This window comes from Amborella trichopoda, chromosome 8 (assembly GCF_054954075.1).
Source record: "Amborella trichopoda isolate Santa Cruz 75 chromosome 8, AtrichopodaSantaCruz75HAP2 v2.0, whole genome shotgun sequence".
NCBI classification, from domain to species: Eukaryota; Viridiplantae; Streptophyta; class Magnoliopsida; order Amborellales; family Amborellaceae; genus Amborella; species Amborella trichopoda.
In genome coordinates this window covers 45374676-45395367 of record NC_142343.1, presented here as the reverse complement: position 1 = coordinate 45395367, position 20692 = coordinate 45374676, and the positions used below count along the sequence as shown (strand labels likewise).

Sequence of the window (20692 nt, the reverse complement as noted above, 5' to 3'; positions counted from 1 at the left end):
AATTGTATTTTCCATGTATCACTTAAGCACATTATCAGCAAGGCAATGGAGAAATGTGTAAATCACATGTTCCATCACCATTACTTGAATATATTCCAGAATCATGTGGGTCTGATCTGAAGTGGATATACTGATTCTTAAAAGGATTCAAATAAAAAACATGTTCGAATTTCCAAGAGTTCTGTTTTACCTTAGAAACAAATCAATTGAAAATAACTAAGCGAATAATCTCTGAAGTCCCCTAATAGGATAATCCAGCAGATCTTAATCTGAATGAAATTTATATATACATCTTTATTTCTTAAAGAAAAATGCTTGTCGAATTTACATAGTTTTTAGAAAATTGAAAACAACTAAGCAAATAGTCTCTGAATGCCCCTAATAGGATAATCCAGGAGAACTTAATCTGAATGAAATTTATATATACATATTTAATTCTTAAAACAAAATTCTTGTCAAATTTACATAATTAAAAAGCATATATTATATTGTTCTGATATGTGTGTGTGTGTGCATACACACATGCTCCATCCTAAAGAGTTCCACAGATGTAGCTTCCAAAATATGGGCTTTTTGCTCCAGCGCTAGGCTTTGAAACTCATAACAAGAAGGATAATTGGCAAAGCACAAATTTCAAACAGAAAAAACAGATCTCACAATACTCATAAAAGAAAATCGAAAAAACTCAGACCTCAACAATTGGTACCGCACATAGGAAAAACCCAATACCTATCAGTAATACAGCAAGCTTTCTCTGGAGTCATGTACAAAATGTCATATTGACCATTCTCAGCATTGGAGATGACAGAAGTATCCTTTTGGGTGCTTGCAAGATATTGAGCTCTGATGCCTCTTTGTTTAAGACTCATAACCTGTCAGTTTTAGTTCAATCAATGACATGGCCATAAGAAAAATGAGCTAGAGGTATAGAAGGGATCAATTAACATACCTGGTCTTGCATCAAACTTATCAATGGGCTTATTACTACGGCAAGTTTTCCGGTAACCAAGGGAGGAACCTGGTAGCTGCATCACAGAATCAGTGTTATAATCAAGAAAGTAATAAGATGTTTACAAATTTAACCAATTTAAGACATGAATGGGTTTCAAGATAAAGAAAAAGGTTCACCATATAAAATTAACTAGGAAAGGTTGTCAACATTTTAGAGAAGTGCTTACGGTGGGAATGAGCTCTGGCTTTAAAACAAGTTATAACTTCTTATTACCTTATCCTTGGTCAAGAAAAAAGAAATACAAAAGGAGTTTATGCAGGTTAGTCCCCCATAGAATCTGAACAAAAGAATGTGAAAAGATGGTGAACTAAGAATACGTCGATATATGGGAATTCTGTTTTCATATGAAACAAAATTCCCATATATCGACGTGTTCTTAGTTTACCATCTTAATTGCATGTACTATTCCTATAAATCCTGCCTATTTGGAGGCATATATATTACCAATGGTTTAAAAAACGGATCGGTGACCCGGATTGGGCACCTCAAAAACCGATCTGAATCGGCGAATCGGCTGAATCGGTCGGATTAAAGCTTCAAAAAAATCCGAAAAAATTATTAAAATTCATTATAAATGTTGTTTTTTAGGAATCCACTAAAAAATGAGGGTATTACATTATTAACTTTCATTTTTTTTATCAATTTGTGAATATTGAGATGTTCTTTCCCTGTATAAATTTATTTTAACTATTAAATTTGCATCACATAAAAGAAAAATCATAGAATTATCATGGATAAAATATATAATTATATATGGACTATTATAAAGAGTAGACTAATCAATGAAAGAATGGCCATTAAAATCTCGTTTTGGCGAAAAACCCTAACCCGCTAAAAAAACCCAAACTATTACAGCCTAACTAACTATAATCCAAAATTATTACAACCTTATTAATTATAATATTATATACTGAAATTATAATTATTAGTTTACATTTTATAATTATTTTATTAGACAAATAATAACAAATTAAAAATATTTTATAATATTATCTAATTTAAAATGTATTATTGACAACTGTAAGAAAAATAGTACATTACATGATTTATAATGTAAAAATTCATAAATAAAATAAAAGATTTGGTTATCAATGTAATAATTAATAAAATGCGTACAAATTTTGGAAATAACACTTCAATTTTTCAAAAATTTATTTTTTTAGGTTTCTATAATAAATTTAGTAAAAGAGATTGTTAGTAGAAAGATGGAGATTTCAAATAGAATAAACTTTTTATTTTTATTTTTTTTATACCTTTCATATTATTTACAAAAATAATTATACCACTATAAACAACAAAAATTAACGGTTATATAAAAAATTAACTTTTTTATTTTTCATTTTTTTTATGTCTTTTATATTATTTACAAAAATATTTATATTTATACCAACTACTATATACACAACAAAAATATTTATATTTATACCAACCACTATACATACAACAAAAATGCAACACATGCCCAACGGGATTCGAAAACAACAAAAATATTTATACCAACCACTATATACACAACAAAAATGCAACACATGCCTAAGGGGATTCAAATGCAACACATGCCCAAGGGGGTGCCCAAGGGGATTCGACCTTGGGACCTCAAGTAAAAAATTCAAAATCATAACCATCAAGCCATCTAATTACATGTGATTATAAACTGCTGATTAATAGACTATATTTACATTTCATTTTTATTTAATGATGTTTGGGAATTATCCCACATCGAAAGATGGGTATTCAAATTTGGTATATAAATACCTATGCAATATGTATTAAAAAATGTGTATAAAAATATTAGGGCAACCTTGCATGTGCGTTTGGACACAATGTGCGCGTGCGAGTGTGCGTGTGAGTGTGCGTGGGGCACGCTCGCAGTGCGCTCGGACACACGTGTGCCTGTGTGAGTGTGCGTGCAGCACGCTCGTACGTGCCCTTGGGCACACGTGTGCACGTGTGAGTGTGCGTGGGGCACGCTCACACGTGTGTCCGTACGTGGGGCACGCTCGCATGTGTGCTCAGACACACGTGTGCGCATGTGAGTGTGCGTGGGGCATGCTCGCATGTGCGTGTCATGTGTTACGTGTGTGAACCGGATGGGAACCGGATGGGAACCAACGGCTCCACTCTATAACCGGGCTGAACCGGATGGGAACCGGCGGTTCCACTCTAGAACAGGGCTGAACCGGATGGGAACCGGCGGTTCCACTCTAGAACCGGGCGGTTCCCGATTTTCAGTTGGAACCGGCACGGGCACGCGTGTTTTCAAGTCTAACCGAGCGAGTCCGGTTTGACTCGCCGTTTTTTAAAAGACTGTATATTACTGTTTTTTTTGTCGGTAGGTTAGCTGGTAATTAAACTTTAAATGTTGTGTTGCAGTCATAATGAGCCCATATCTCATTGTCTTAGTTATGGACGACTTAACTAGCATCTACAAAATGAGGTACTGTGGTGCATGTTTTCACAGAGGACAGTTTTGATCAATGAGACCCAAAACAGCGCCAACACAAAGTTAGAACTTTAGAGGGAAGCTCTAGAATCTAAAGGTTTTAAAATTAGCCGGACTAAGATAGAGTATATAGAATGCAAGTTTAGTAATAGTCGAAGTAGAGACCAGGAAATAGTTAAGATTAATGACCAAGAAATACCAAAAAGAACGCACTTTCAATATTTTGAATCGATAATCCAGGAAAATAAAAAGATTGGAGAAGATGTCGCATATAGAACTAAAGTTCGGTGAGTGCAGTGGAGATATGGAATCCAAATTTTATGTGATCGCCGCCAACTAATGAAGTTGATTCTATAGGACAGCAGTGAGACTAGCTTTGCTCTATGGGGTGGAATGTTGGGCGGTCAATCCAATTTTTGGCGCACTTCCACATGTAATTTTGGTATAAAAATCTTTTAAGTTTTTCTAATAATCTATTTTCATATCTAATTATAAAATTTTAAACTCCAAAAATGGTTAAAATCAAGTAGATCTACAAACATATGAAAATATTGAAAATGGATGGTCTAGATAATGTGTTCCAAGATACACTATTCTGGGACTCAAAATCTTTTTTTTTTCATATTCATACATCTCAATGTCGAGATGATCAATTAGAGGGTTTTTCAACATTGAAACAACCTTTTATGATGGATTTTTTAGGTGCATCTGTGATTTTACATGTTATGGTTACATCTTTATATAAACTTTTTCCAAAACCAATATACCCATAAAATGATTGTAGCGGAGATGAGGACGTTGAGATGGATGAGTGACAAGACAAGAAATGATAGAATGTGATATGAATACATTCAAAAAAATTTACATGTGGCATCAATAGGTGATAAGATGAGAGAGAGTAGACTTCGGTGGGCAGCCTGTGTGGCACAGACCCAGTACAGCACCTGTTAGGAGGTGTGAGTTAGTTCAAGTGAAAGGCTCAAAATATGAAAGGGGAAGACCCAAAAGGACATGGTTGGAAGTAGTGATATAGGGAATTATGGCCTCACTGAGAGTACAGCCCTTAATAGAGCATAATGGTAAACCAAGAGTCGTGTAACCGGCCACAATTAGTTGAGACAAGGCTTTAACGATGATGACTTTCATCAAAACAAAACTTAAATGACGAAGGAGCAACCATCAAGGTAAATATCTATCTTTTACAATAAAAAAAACATCCATTGATTGCAGGAAAGATTGACCTTTTGCTATCTATACAGTGTCAAGGTTATAAGCAAACCTTGATGGTTTAGAATTGCTTTGTCTTAGATTGCCAAGATTTTAAGAGTAACGTAAAGGAATAAGTTTCAACCAAGGAATAAGAGCATGACTTGGAACCCATAATAAAACAAGAATAATAGTGGTGCTGCACTAGGCTACTGAAAGAAGTCCCAAATAATCTACAAACCAATAAATGAGCTTCATATATGTAACTGAATCCAATTGGAGGTATATCTATGTGTGAAAGCTAAAATCTAGAGAAAATGGAGCCCTGGTTGCGAAAAAAACAATGCATATCATCGGATTTGAATTAAACGTAACCAAACTCCAAATGAAAAACAGAAGTATACCACAGAGATTTCCCACTTCCAGTAGCCATGACAACCATGGTATCTCTTCCCTTCAGTACTTCTTCAATGATCTCTTTTTGGTGTGGACGAAAAACAGAATAGCCAAAATATTTCTGCACCCACCAATGAATAAAAGGAATGACATTTAGAAGGTGTTAAACAGAACTCCCTCGCTAATCCAGTTAAAAAGGGAAAACACGAAACTGACTCTAAAATCAACACTAACATACAAAATCAAAAACAAATCTAGTATAAGTTGTTGCAAAGCAAATAAGTATACCCAAAAAGGAATACCTACAAAGGACCAAAAAAAAGAGAAAAAGAACAAAAAAATCAACATCAATACACACCGATATATAATAATACAAATAAAATTAATGATTGACTGCATGCATTGAAAGCAACTTGTTTTTATAATTAATGGTGTTGAATTTGATTAATGGGCATAAATATGTAAGCATACAGGGTGTATATCTCATAAATTTACACTTGACAGAAAAAGGAATCAAGAGAGGACAGAGCCCAAAAATAGCAGCCAGGAAAAGACAAGGGTAAGGAGGGTGTTCATATAATAGTTCATATGATCGAGATGGAAAGCACCTTGATTGACTAACCACTATAACATGTAAATATCGTAACACCAGGTGCATAACAAAGACAAATACAAAAAGATAAAGTAAATTTCTTCACCAAGTCCAATTCATCATGGACATAAACCACTAAAATGGAAAACCATTTTTGGCAACAATGGCACCATATCTTGCTGATTCGCCACAAAGTTGTGTTCATTCGATCATTTGAACTACTATCTACAAATAGCAAATGAAGGATCCAATGAATAGCAACAAAGTCAAAATATTGAAATACAATGGGCAATTGCCAAGTTTTAATGAACTCAAGCGTACAAGAGAGAGAGAGAGAGAGAGAGATTGGAAAGGAAAAAGAAAAAAGAATCTAGATACTAACTAGCCAAGGATCACTACCAAGCAGAATCAAAAGAAGTGTGCATTCAAAAATTTTGTCAAGTTTGAACAAGTTATAGATCACCTGCAACCTACTCGGTTTTCATTGTCCTATCCAGAACCTACAATGATTTCTAGTGGAAGTTCAATGTCGTTTATGGCCTCAACAGGTCTAGCAATAGAAAAGCATTCAGGACCAAGCCAAATTTCATCGCCTCCCCCTCACCAAATCCATGGGTTATTGGTGGTCATTTTAACCCATCAAATGGACCCATGAAACCAACCGCCTTGACAGTATTAACACTAGCATGATGATCTTCTCGAGCTTCACCTCAAGTCATAGCTCCATCAACGTTCCCCTCAATGGCTCGGCCTACACCTAGTCAAGTCAATCCTTGGAGCCACCACTTTGACCAATCTTGCCCATTTTCTAGTTTCTCACGAATGAGAAGAGAGAATTTCTCTAGTGCTCATTCTTCTGCTCCCCCACAACAAATTTTTTATCATAAACCCATCATGTTGGATACCCTTCCACCACTAACTGGACCTAAACAGTTTTGTTTCGAACTTTCTTGAGTTAAAGTACCAAACTATGACAAATTATTCCGGTCCAGGTGGGCCTCTTTCTCTATTTTTTAGTCGTTGGCTTCAAACTCCAAAAGAAATCGTGTCTCCTCAAGGGGACCATTAGGCAATGGTCCCGAAATACTGCTTAGAATGTTTTGCCCACCGAATAGAACGACCATGATGCCCTCAAAGAGTCAAGGAACCGTACTTCTACTGAATCTTCCAAAAAGCATGAAACTAAAACCAATTTTTTGGAACACCTTCAAAAAGAATAAATTTTTTGGTTCCAAAGATCTATAGTCAAATGGAATTTTGTTGGGAACAAGAACACTGCTTTCTGCCTTAAGATTGTCAGTGCCAAATGCCGGATCCCGTTCCTTCGAAGATCCCCCCGACAAGGACCTTTCCATATAGGTCCTTTCTTTAACTTGCCCGTGGCAGGCTCAAATGCTCCTTAGAGCCTAGTGAAATAGACCAAGCAATCTCTAAATTGGGAAAGACAAGGCCCTAGTACAGACAGTGCCCCAATGGCAATCTTTTCTAGATTTTGGGACACCTTGTCCCATGATGTCCTAGCTTTCTTCAATGAAATTTCTCGCAAGTGGTTATCAGTAAAGAAATGAACGCTGCTTTCATTGCTTTAATCCCCAAAACTGAAGGTGCGAGCGACATAAAGGATTCCAGGCTCATCAGCTTTCTCAATTCCTCCTACAAAATCATGTCTACGGTCCCAAAAACCATATGTAAATCGGTTGGTGATACGATTTCTCCCAACAAAAGCGTATTCATCTACAACCACCAAATTCTATAAGCTATTCACCACATATACTTCTCCAAAATCCCAAGCCCAATCCTTAAGCTGGATTGAGGGAAAACTTATGAACATGTTGATTGGCCCATCTTATCGAATATAGACCAAGTTCTCCACTGATCTGTGCATGTATCTTTTATGCCCCTTTCTGTGCTCTTATTAATGGCTATGCCAAATGCCACTTCTCTGCAAATCATGGTATTCGTAAAGGAGACCCCATCTCCTCGTTCCTCTTTGCTACAGTGGTGGAAGTTTTCAGTAGAACTCTCTCTAAACTCTTATCGATGTGGCTCACTCTTGGGTTTTAAATCCTCTTATCAGGTGATGAGATATATCATCTCCAATGAGCAGGTGATACCCTTGTGTTTTGCAATGCATCTGAAAGAATAGTCAACAAGCTTCGGCTGTTCCTTTGCCTTTTTGAATGGCCAGGGGAATGAAAATCAACATGGCCAAATTGAAGCTTATAGGTGTTGCTATCTATAGCAATGACCATGCTACCTTTGCTTCTAGATTAGGTGTGGGACAAACTGCATGTCTTCCAAGTACCTTGGCCTTCCTTTGTGTCTCAGGAAACCAAAGAAGAGTTTCTGTGACCCACTTGTAGAGAATTTCAAACCATCTGACCCTGTGAAAAGGAAGATTCCCCTCCCTAGGAGATCATAATACTCTTCTCCATCATCCTTATTTCCTTTATTTCTCATTTCATTATGCTTGAGTGTGTCATCAAAATTTTAGAGTGCCTTATGAAGTCTTTCCTTTGGTTGGGAGAGGCCTCCGAGCATAAAATCCACATGATAGCTTGGAAGGTCTGCCAACCTAAACACCTGGGAGTGTTAAGAATATGCATTTAAGATCTATGAATGTGGCTCTCTTGTGAAAATGGTGGAGACACCTCACATCTCATCATGATCTCCTTTGGCATGAGGTCCAGGTCAACAAGTACATGACTAATAGTATCGGTTGGTTCACAAAGAATAGACCTAACCCTAACTCTTCTAGTATATATAGCAGCAGCTATGTGTGTGGAGATAGGTTCATGTGATTCATTAGACACAAAGCTAATAAGGTGACAACAGAGTCTCCTTCTGGAAGGATCACTTGGATTGGTCATCAACCCTTACTTGACACGTGATCAGCAACTCTTTCTTGTAGCTAACCGTCCCAATGCCACTATTGCTCAATTGTTTGAGTTTTTAAACAGTAGGGTCATTTGGACTCGAACATTTATTAAGACCCCTGTTGGACCCAGAGGCCAAGGACCTATTAAATTTAGTTCACCTGCTACAGCCTGCTAGTTATCAAAAATTCGGCTAATGACAAGATCATTTGGACAAAAACCAAAGGAAAATTGTTTCATGCAGGCTGGATAGCATTTCTACAATATGCAATCCCAATGTATAAAGCATCCATCTTAAAGATGGCTGCAAATAGGTGGTTCAACTAAAAACTATTGAAACTAACGTCCAAATGTTTTATTAATAGAATTATTATTTCTAATTCTCAAAATTTATTTATTTATTTATGTTCATGATCTCCATGTTAGATATTACATGCGCATAAAAATTAAGTCCTATAATGCATCTCAAAAATAGATTTTTAAGAGGTGACTCATTTGTACATGGACTCATAGAAACCATGTCCAAAACCAAATCCAGAAGCTTTATTGTCTATTTCTTTTACCAAGCACTCTCTGTGTTCTACCCATCTACCTCCACTCTGATTATAACATGGATTAACCCCATCCCAACCGAAGTACAGGCATTCTCCTGGCTGGACATTTATAACCGTTACCTAACTATGGATTAACTGCAAAGAATAGGTTTTCCTCTGGTAAATCATTGTTGTTATGTATTTGGAAACGGAAGAAACACACATCCACCTCTTTCTCCCATGCAGTGTGGCTTACTCTCTAGGGCCAAATGCTAAGAGATTTCAATCGGCAATGGATCACTCCAACTACGAGGAAACAACTTTTCTCCACCTACTTCTCAACACCATACCTCAAATCAGATGTATTTTTGTGGAGAGTCTCCATACTAGCTATACTGTGGATAATCTAGGAGAAACGTAATTCTAGAAATTTAGGGTTAAGAAGAGGTCAATTCCTGTCATAGCTGACTGCACCAATGATCTTACCGTTTTTTGGGCATCAAACTTCAAAGATGTCAAACATTTTTTTAGGTCTGACTTTGCCTCCAATTGGTTGACCATCATCAAGCACAAGGCTCCAAAGCTCTGGCCAGAGAAGGGACAGCTGAGGGTGGTGCCACATGCACTACTTGAAGAAGCCTCTCAACTTCCATTGCACTTTTGCAGGGTCCATGTCATTTTCTAACCTTTTCTTTTTTGGATGACTTGCTGCAACTCCCTCTCCACCTCTCTATCTCTTTCCCTCCCTCTACTTTTTCCTATTTCCCACCCTCTCTATACCTCCCTTTATCATTTTCTGCCTTACCCATCTTTATCTCGCTCAACCTTTTACCCTTTCCCTCTCTTCTCTACACCTCTCTTTTCCTATCTTATCTCTAACTCATTCTCCCGACCTATCACACTCTCTCTATATATTTTCAATCTCCATCGATCAATGTCATTTTCTATCTAACTTTCCCACACTCTCTCTCCACTATTTATGCCTTCGACCTTTCTAATTATCTTCTCCTGATTATCTAGAAATTACTTTCTCATATTTTCCCCACCTCCCCACCCCCCTTTTCCAGTTATTCTTCAATCTTTTTTGCCTTCTGTTGTAAAGTTGTCTGTCTTTCAGCAGGTTTTTTTAATTCTTTGGTGTCTGGCTGACTGCACCAAAGACTATCACAAGGTGTTGAGCTCCCAAATTTGTAGTAGCCGTCATCATTTTTTTATCTCTCATTTGTTTTTAGACTAATTTTTCATGTAGAGCACCCGACTTGTGGTGCCATCCTCACTTCTCATGAGACATTGTAATCATTAGTATACTTAATACAATTTCAATGTTTCGGGGGTGGGGGAAGCCCTAAAGGCCCCAGTTATGGGCCTCCTCCATCTTCACAATCCTCATAGGAAACGTCTGTGCATCAACACATTAACTCGAAACACCATATTCATGGGATACCTTTTATAATCATGATACAGGTTTCCACACTTAGGCTTGAAGGCAAAGTTTACAGTTTAAACAGCTCAAAAAGAAGAACAGTATGCATCTAATATTTGAAAGGCATGTAAAGCATGTATCTCTCGAAATTTTAAAAAACAGCCACATCAAAGTGAGAAAAAATGTCCAGAACATTAATCATGGAATGATGGAAACAAGGTTGGTCAATACACCCTTAAAACATAGTGTTCAAAGGTCAGCCCAAGTTAACTACAAGCCTAATCAATCAAATCATGGTTGCAGGAGGCATATACCAAATTAGATTGCATACTTTGCATGAAGCACAGCCCAGGTCTTCATAAATAAACATCAGGTGAGAACGTTGTATTGATTACTAACACGTATGAGCTAGCTAAAGTGTTCTTTTTTGTCTTTTTGAGAAGTATATTTCTACAACTTACACGGCTTAAGTTGGTGTCATGAAAAAGTTCACACGCACATATGGGCGCATGCACACTTATACACACACAATCACATAGTTTTTAGATAAAACAGTGCAGTGCCAAAACACACACGCTCAACACAAATATACCCTTATTTAATGAATAATCTACAGACACACAAAACAGTGCGGCGCCAAAACACAGGCACACACACGTACACGGAGTTTTTAGATAAAACAATGCAATGCACAAGCATACACGTGCACACACATACACACACGCCAAAACATACACACACAGTCTTCAGATAAAACAATGCAATGCACAAATGCCTTGTGCACACAAATGCACGTAGTTTACAGAAAAAACAATTCAATGCCAACACTGGCAGAACGCTAAAAAACTGAAAGTATAGGATATAGACTAAACAATCATTACAACAACCAGTGCCCTAATTATTCCAGCAAATTTAATAATAAAATTATGCTAGAGGGCTATCAAGGCAGAGACCAGACACGGGACAAGTATTATATCAACTGAAACCCCTGATTATTTTTCTGTTAAGAACAAAAGCAAATACAGAGCCCCTGACCCAGATGCATTTTTTCATGGTCCGAAACATTCTCATTTTGGACAAAGCATTGTTGCCTCCATGCCTTAAAATCCAGAAGAACCATTCAATTGAATTTGCTTAGACCCAGAAGTATTTCCATTATGACCTAAAAGGAAAACTATATTGGGCGTTGTTCCTCATTTGGTATCGATTGCTATAGCCATAAAATGGATGGAGAATCACAGAAAAGGAAGGTGATGAGAGAGTAGTAGGGTTTTAGTACCTTGAGGACAGCAGCCATCCTTGTCCGGGGAACGGAAGGGAGAGAGTTACAGAGAAGAGAGGAACTACTACAGTGTTAGGGATTCTCTCTCTCTCTTGTACAACTACAGTACTAGGGTTTTACACTCTCTCAGACGAATAACATTCTTCACCATTGCCTTTAAAATGCGCGCCAAAAAATGAGCGAGCTTCCCCTCTCTGAGCCTCTCTCTTATTACGTATACCTTTTCGAAATTTGAGGCGCGTATTTGCTTTTTGTGTCAGGGGACGCAATTCTACAATTGCGTCCCTGAGCATCACAAATCGATGCTAAGGATATTGTGAATAAAGTGTGAAAAATAATTATATAAAATTGCAACTTAAAATATAATATAAAATTAAGGTGTAGCTTAAAAATCCATCATAAAAAGTTGTTTTGAAGTTGGAAAACCGATCATTTCAACAACAAAAATGTATAAGTATAAAAATAAATTTTGAGTCTCAAAAATAGTACATCTTGCAATATATTGTCTATACCATCTATTTTCAAGATCCATGAAGATCTACTTGAGTAAATCATTTTGAGCCTCAATTTTATAATTAGAGATGAAAAATGGATTCTCAAGTCATCGTCATACTTTTTTACACCAAAATTATATATTATAATAAATTTTGGGGGTGCATCTTACATTTGTTTGAGGTTGCAACCTTATGCAAACCACATCGAAAAAAATTAGTCCTACACAAAAACAAATTAAGGGTCTAAATTTATTCTTTTAAAATTGTCATTTTTAAATTTTAAATTTCCCATGCTGAAGATTATATATTCTTAAATGATTAAGCTCAAAATGATTTATCCAAACAAAAATTTGAAAAGGTTTTTATGGTTTCCCTATAGCATAGAAGTTCTATCCTCCCCCTACCATCTAGCCGTCCAATTTTGATCAAGAGAGCCACTCATAGTTTGATCTTAGATCCGACGTCTCAAAGGATTTTATTTTTAGTTTTTTTTATACAAATTTTATGAATATAAAATTTGGTACGGGCCATCTTCTCATTGGGACGCACCTATAAAAAATATTTAAAATATTTTTTTGATAAATAAAATGACCAAAATAACTTTTGAATTTTCAAGGGTATTTTTTATCATTTTATTTTATTGAAAATATTTTTATATATTTTTCGTTAATGAGAGTTTAATACATAAATAGACGTCCAAAATTTGGTGCCAAAATAGTTTATAGAAAAAAATAAAAAATAAAATAGTGTAGAGACGTGAAATTGTAATTGGGGCAATATGAACCTCCATTCAGACTGGATGGTTAGATAAGGGGAATGATATAATTTCTATGTTGTATGAAAAACACATAAAGCTTGACCAAAAAAATTATATTAAGTGCAAAATCCATCTCAAAAATGGGTTACAGAAAGAGGGCGCGTAGCAGGGATCGATGAAAACCATGTCCGGAAGAAAGTTATCGCCAAAATACTTAAGGTTGCGCCTCATGCAAGGCCTCCAAATCATTGGGGAAATATGTTGCTTCATGTAACAAAATATATATTTTGACCTTTATAAAAGGAAAAAGTTAATGTAAAATTGCAACTTTATAGTGATGAAATAAGGTGTACCTAAAAAATATTACAGAAGAGAGTGTTCCGGCATTGGAGAACTCTCATCTTGACATCGAGATGAGTGGACATGAAAAAAAAGAATTTCAATGTTGAAAAAATAATGCATATTGTAAATAGTTTTCTAGATTGTTTATTTTCAAAATTTTCAAGTGATTCTTGATTTGCTTGATCTTTATAAATTTTAAAATTTAAAACTTATATAACTGAGAATGAAAAGAGATTATCTAACCAGCATAAGGATTTCAACATTGAACGACATTTCTAAGTAAATTTTATAGCCGTGCTTTTTTTCACAGTATAAAGAGACAACCTTATACAAAACTCACCATTTATAAAATTGGAAAAATCCCTTTTATAAATTCGGAAGAGTTTATTGTGTATTGGGGGACACAATTCCATGTTTGCATCCCTTAATCATCAAGATGGATGCAAATAGTGGTGCTCCCAAAAAGATCAAAATGATTGGTCAATTTTTACTGAATGAGTCCTCAAAAGTATTTTTTTAATTTTTTAATTTTAATTATTTACATATTAATGATTCTCAGGTTGGAGATTATCTATACTTAAAATGTTGGAGTCAAAATCCATCTTAAAATGGACAATTGAGAGCGGATGCACCTCTAAGTGTGTGTCAGCCGAGACATATAAACCGCGTCCTATAAATTTTGTAGCTTAAAATGCTTACCTGATAGATCTACAAACATTTGAGAATCGTAAATATTTGACAGTATACGAGGGCTTAAAATCCTTTTCCTCAATATTCATTCATTATAAAGTTGAGATGATCAATTTGAGGGTTTTTTGACAACTTTTCTTGAGGGTTTTTGTAGTGCACCTTACTCCAACAGTCTACAGTATGCCAAGTGGAATCATGAATCCTAAGTCGACTCGAACCTGGAGAGTACCCAGCCAAATATCCCTCTAACTTGGGCTAGTTGGCTGGTGTACCCTTTCTTCTTCTTTTTTTCTTTTTTTCTTTTTTTTTTTACAACCTTTAATCCATATCCGGGATCTATTTTGATCAATTTGGATCCAAATGATCCACCTAAAGCCCTAAACTTCTACCCATTTTGTAAAATTTTAAATGTGGGTAAGGATTTTTAATAACATACCCTATATTTGAGCCATAAACCCAATCCGCCGTTGTTGCAATCTCCCTCATTTATCAACCAAATCATCATCATGAGACTCAAAAACTTGATAATGGGGCAATCTAAAAGTTTCCTATAAAAAATTGTTGAACCAAAATCAAAATATAATAAATTAAAAGATCAAATTTCGGGGGGCTTCTATCCTTGTGGAATCAAGACTGCATCTTATTCTGAGTTTATAGCTCTCTTTCATGGTTTGAGATTTTTTAAAGAAATAAATGTTGGTTATGCCATTGAAGGGACTCGAAAAAACGGGCTTCTTGAACTTGAAATTGGTAATATTTGATGACTATCTCATTTTTTTTCACCAAATTTGCCCAAAATTGCCGTCTAGTTTTCCTATTATATTGAAATACAAAAGTCTTAACAATATTATCTGAAACAAAATAAAATATCTTTGAGTTTTTTTTTCCCTTCGTTTTTTTGCCTTCTACGGTCAATGTGTCCTATTATTCTAATTTTTTATTTTAAAATTATTTTATACACTTTTGTTTTTTTTTTGGGTAATTCAGTGGGGAAGACAATCCCCTACCGTTTTTTCGATAGATTGGGAAGATATATTTTAAAGGTGTTAATTGGGGGTATCAACCATATGAATGAATACTACGATGTGGTACTTGAGTGTGGCGATGCTACGACTACGACCCTAGCCCCATTCCTTGTTTTATACACCTTATTAGATAACAAGTAATTAAAATTTGAATGATATTTTATAGTAATGTTGTGTTTATTTTTTATTTTGTTTTGTTTTTTTGCTCGAATCTAACTCTCTAAGTTGGGCAAGCCAACTCAGGCCTAGCATGACCTGTTCAGCTTCCCGAGCATGGTTTAAATACTGGTTGGCAACTTATACGAACTTTTAACGGATTGCAGTTTATATATGACATCAATCTTAAAGAATCGAAGGAATGCTCGCCTCCAATTATGAGCTTCGAAGCTCAAAAAATGGTGTGGACAAAGCCAATATTTAAAATTTGAAAAGTTTGGAAGTGGATGATATAGATTATGTTTTACAAGATGCATTATTTTTAAGACTTATATATATATATATATATATATATATATATATATATATATATATATATATGTATATTATTTTTTTTTTTTGTATCCGTACATCTTGAGATCGAATGAAGAGTTTTCTAATAACCGAACATTTTTTTTGGATTTTTTAGCTATATGTAAAGTTGTAAATAAAACAACACAAAAAAAAAAAGTTTTATTATTGATGAAACGTATCTCTATCTATCGATCCAATCATAGCCCTTTTATCGCTATATTTTCTCTCCACTATGACGCCCTTTGAATCTGCTTTCTCATATAATTTTACCATGCAAAAAATATATATTTTCTTCACATAAGGAGGGTTGTCTTCTTAAAGTATGACATCAATTTGGAAAGGCCTGCAGGCCTCACAAAATCTAGCCAATGGTCACAACCATGAACTACGACAGAATCTACGATTTTTTTTTTTTGGTAATTAACTGGGGACGACAGGCCCCTATCAAATTTTCAATTAGTTAATGGTTTTGGAAGTTATCAGTGCCAATGGAAGCCACAACATGCATATGAAGCATGGGTATGCTACCACTACTACTACCACTACGACCACAACCCCTTTCTTTACAATCTATAGCGTCGAGAAGCGTGATTTGCATTTTATGGTGCTAAAACATAGCAATCCAAGACTCATGCAATAATGTATCTAGAGATGCCAAAGATTTCCTACTCCCACGGCAGTATCCTATCCATTACTCCCTCGATCAGAACTTATACTAGGATCATATTTTAGATCCCAATTTTGGGATGCAATCTATAGAAACCTGCAACCTATCTCGAAGGAAAAAATAAAAATTAACTCGCTCTTTATGTGCCTACAAAGAGTGGCATCCCATCCCAAAATTGTACCGGAACCATCTAATTTTTTGATGGAATAATTTTGACGTTCAATTACTAAAAATCCAAAATTTTATTTGAAATAGTCATCTAGTTATAGTTAGATGGATCCTAAAAATTCAAATAAAAAGGAATCTCTCAAGTAAGTGCTTTTTCCCATAGGGAATAAATGTTAGTACGCTCTCGAGGGAGTACAGTAGACGCACTCGAAAATAAAATTTGCCCTCACCTGTTTTAAAGAATATGTAGGACTACTTTTTTTTGGGCGTAGTTTGCATAAGGTTGCAGTTTTAATGAATAAAAATAAGATGCACCACACAATTTTATAATAAAATAAAAATTTGGTGTAAAAATTTCTTAAGATGAGATGATGGAAAGTAGGAATGAAGATGGTTTATCCAGGCATCAGTCACAAATGTTTTCAAATCAGCACAGGAGGTGATGAGTGACCATTTAATTCACCCCTTTGGTAACGTTTCTATTCCTCTCTCTTCTTCTTCTTCTTCTTTTTTTTTTTTTTTTTTTTTTTTTTTTTTTTTTTTTTTTTTTTTTTTTTTTGAAGAATATGATTCGGGCTACGGATCGCCCAGGTCCCAGGCTCGAGTCTATCACATGCTTGACCGAGTCGTATACAGAGTCTCAAGTCTAATGATTTTCATTGAACACAACAAAAAGATTCATCCAAGTCATTAATCGAGACTCACCTGAGTTGAGCAGGTCCGACTAAGCTTTACATGGACTCAGATCCGACTTGGAGGCCCGAACCGGGTCTAAAAAATTAAAAAAAAATACATCTTTTATATTGTACTGTATATATTTTATATAATATATTGGGTCGAGTCGACCTGGACCTGACCCAATAGGGTCCATGCCGAACCCAGAAATGTGTAGTATTTATGATCTTATGTGAAGTATATGGCTTCTAGAAAGAGTGTGGCATCTTAGGTTATATGGTCGAATAAAAATTTACTCATTTCAATAACTTTTTTCCAAATTATTCCAATCTGCTTTTCTTCATTATTGTTCCTCTCTCTCTCTCCCTCCCTCATTTCAATAGATTCATTGTAGAATGAAAAAAATAGGTAGAGACCTTTCTTCCCATTGAACTACCTAAAAACACAAAAAGATGCCTATTGAGATTTCACAATTAGAAAGGAGCAAAATGAACTTTTGCTATCTCGAGCAAAAACTAAAAATGAATATTATTTATATTTATTTTGATATGTTAACCATGAAAATGGAGGTGGATATTATTTTGTTGATACATCTGGCTTCCTAGCCATTGATCCTCCAACCCCATATTCCCCAAAGAAGGAATGTTCATATGACCTCAAGTTTTAAGGATGTGACCTAATCAATCAACACCGTCAGAAAGGAGAAGAAAAGAGGAATATTTGTATCATACAAGTTCATGAGAAAAATGACAAAGGATTTAATATAGAGTGCCCAAATTTTCTTATATCCGTATCTGGGTATTTAGGCACTCCAAATCATTTTCTCTATTTAAATATTTTTACAATCCTCTAGACTGGATCCTAGAATTCCATAAACCCTTCTAAATAGTTCGTTTGTATATGGAAGCAAACGATTTATTTGCTCGTGCAGGACCATAGTCCCCCGCCTCACATATTTAAACGAGTCCTCCTTCCAAAATCCATTTTAAGATTGAAAATCTAAGCCATGATTAGTATAGTATGCATCTGAATGAAAATAAATAAATAAATAAAATATTTTTTAATATCCTTCATTTTGAATCTAAGTGAGGCCTTCATTGGTGGATTTATAATGTTGAGTGCGCCAGGGGACACTAATGTAGAAATTCGTTTTTTGACCCACCAATTAGTTTCCTTTATGTTATTTTATTTTATTTTGATAATATTACTAAATTTTATTAATGTAAATGCATTACAACATCAGAGGGAAAAGGATTACAAGATGCCATGAACCACCAAAAGTTGTGTTAGCTGTCTCCTAATAACTTTTAATTATTTACTAACCCAAGCTCTTAATAAAGCTTTAAAAGTCATTATTTTTCCGGTGGCACGTGACTATATGCTATTCACTTCAATAAAATACATTGGGCACACGTGCTATGATCCCACGTACATCCACGTGACTTGAGTGGCAAATATTCCTTCACCCAACCACCATGATTCATCATCTCGACTTCAAGATGAATAGATATAAAAAAAAAAAAAAAAAATCTCAAACCCTAAAAAATGTGCTTCTTGTAACAAATTATCTAGCCTAATATATTTTCCAACTTTTTAAAATGTTTATAGATCTTTTTGATATGTAAAATTATTGAAAATTTAAATTTCATAATCATCATTGAACATAAATTTTCAAGCTATCATAGGCTTTCAATACAAGAATTACATCTTCTGGCAAAATTTAAAGGTGACCTTACTTGTATGTATTACATGTGGTTATACAAACTTCACCTGCACTTCAATTCAAATAGAAACTTTTCTCCATGGGAATTTGGATTTATTGGCATATATACAGTGTGGTATACATCTAAGAGAATAGTTTTTGTAAGGCTACAACCTTACTCCTACAGGTAAGGCCGCATCTAAATAGTCTCACAAGGACTGTTGAGACAAAATGCACATCTAAATTTGTATGCATCCGGTGAAATAGGATCACGATCATCTCCTATAGAACAAATGAGAAAATAATAGTTTTTAACAACTAATTGCTTTAATGTGGACATGCACGAGATGACTACCATTGAGAATCGGTCGGATTGGGTTTGGATCCACTGGGATCCGGATTCGGATTCGAAAAGTATAACCCAATTGAATCCAGAATATTTGGATCCAGATGCAAATCCGAAAAGTATACATGGAATTCAAATTTGGATCTGTACCCAATCGGATCCAAAAATATGTTTTATATATTATTTTATATCTATAAAATAACATATAACAAAAAAACACCACATATATGTATATATAAAATAGTATTAATATTTTAATAACCATGTAAGATCCCGATCGGATCCACCTGCACTCATATCTTATCTGAATTACTATTTGGATCTGAATTCGACTCATCAAATCAAAATTTTGGATCCATACCCGGATGCAGATAGTGTCCAAAATTCGAGTTTCAGATCAAATCCGGGTAAATTCTTAACTCTCTACATCATGGTCACAACATGAATAACATAATCATACTCCGCCATAACACATACCATACACTTTTTTCCTTGAAAAAAAATATAGCCATAAGCACTTTTTTTCAACTTAGAAATTTTAGGATCCACGAACTATTTACATGAGTTTTTTTTTTTTTTTGAAAAAAAAAGAAACGTAGAAAACCTTCCGAGTTCTTAAACACTTAATTTTGACCATCGAAAACCCAGATGGTCTATGTTTAATGGAATAAGTTTATATAAGGGTGAGGCCCTAAACAATCAAATTAAGGTGCACCTAAAAAATTCAGTAGAAGAGGATATTTCAATGCTAAAAAACTCTCAATTTGATTATCTCAACCTCAAGATGTATGAACATGAGAAAAAATAGATTTCAAGTATTAGAAATAATAAATCTTGTATTATATTATCCAAACTGTCAAATTTTTTTAGATTTTCAAGTGTTCAATCTATACTATTTTTTAATTTTAAATTTTATAATTAAAAGATGAAAATAAATTTTCAAGCCATCATAAAGATTTATGATACTGAAACAACAAATTTCGACATTCTTTGACGGTGTGCCTTACTTTGACTGTTTAGGGCCTCGGCCATATACAAACCACACCCATGTTTAATACCACTTAGTTATTTTATCCGGCACATGTAGATTACTGTTTATTTACACCTACACACACCACTAGATGGGCTTTTCCCCAAGGGAGTGAATTGACAATATGGTCCCCAGGCAGCATAAATTCTCTTAGCCTATGATTGATGGGACTAAGTGAGGGGTTTTTAGTTCCATGCCATTGGGTAGCAGCCCACATGCAATACACATGGATCGAGATGACAACACCTTAATTTAATCTATTTACCCACTTCCTAGTCGAATATTCGTATGTTCACATACATATTAATAAAACAAAAATATATTTTTAACAGAATAGAAAAGAATATAAAACTTTGATATGCATTAATAACTGACAAAAATGCCACCAGTCAAAATTGGGTACACAAAGTCCTAAGTATTTTCCTGTCCTTAAAAACTGCACCAAGCTAATAAAAGAGATCCATAAATACATAGTCAATTACATATGTATACTTGGTCAAAAATTGGTCCACATATAGTTTAG

The 20692-nt window shown here is 34.9% G+C and overlaps 1 protein-coding gene across 4 annotated transcripts in view; it reads right to left on the bottom strand.

Moving 5' to 3' along the window:
- LOC18432470 (uncharacterized) overlaps window positions 1–12079 on the bottom strand; it is a 45044-nt gene extending 32965 nt beyond the window's left edge. For 2 of the 4 annotated variants that reach the window (XR_016060959.1, XM_020666179.2), the window contains exons 1-4: window positions 11761–12079; window positions 5066–5178; window positions 950–1025; window positions 730–872 (exon numbers count right to left, since the gene is read on the bottom strand). Coding sequence is in view for 1 of the 4 variants with exons in the window: in XM_020666179.2 (XP_020521838.1) it covers window positions 730–872; window positions 950–1025; window positions 5066–5178; window positions 11761–11778 (350 nt within the window). In the remaining 3 variants the exon portion in view is untranslated. The remainder of the gene's footprint in view (window positions 1–729; window positions 873–949; window positions 1026–5065; window positions 5179–11760) is intronic. The other 2 variants (XR_016060960.1, XM_020666180.2) reach the window with 1 other exon arrangement.
- Window positions 12080–20692: the final 8613 nt, after the last annotated feature.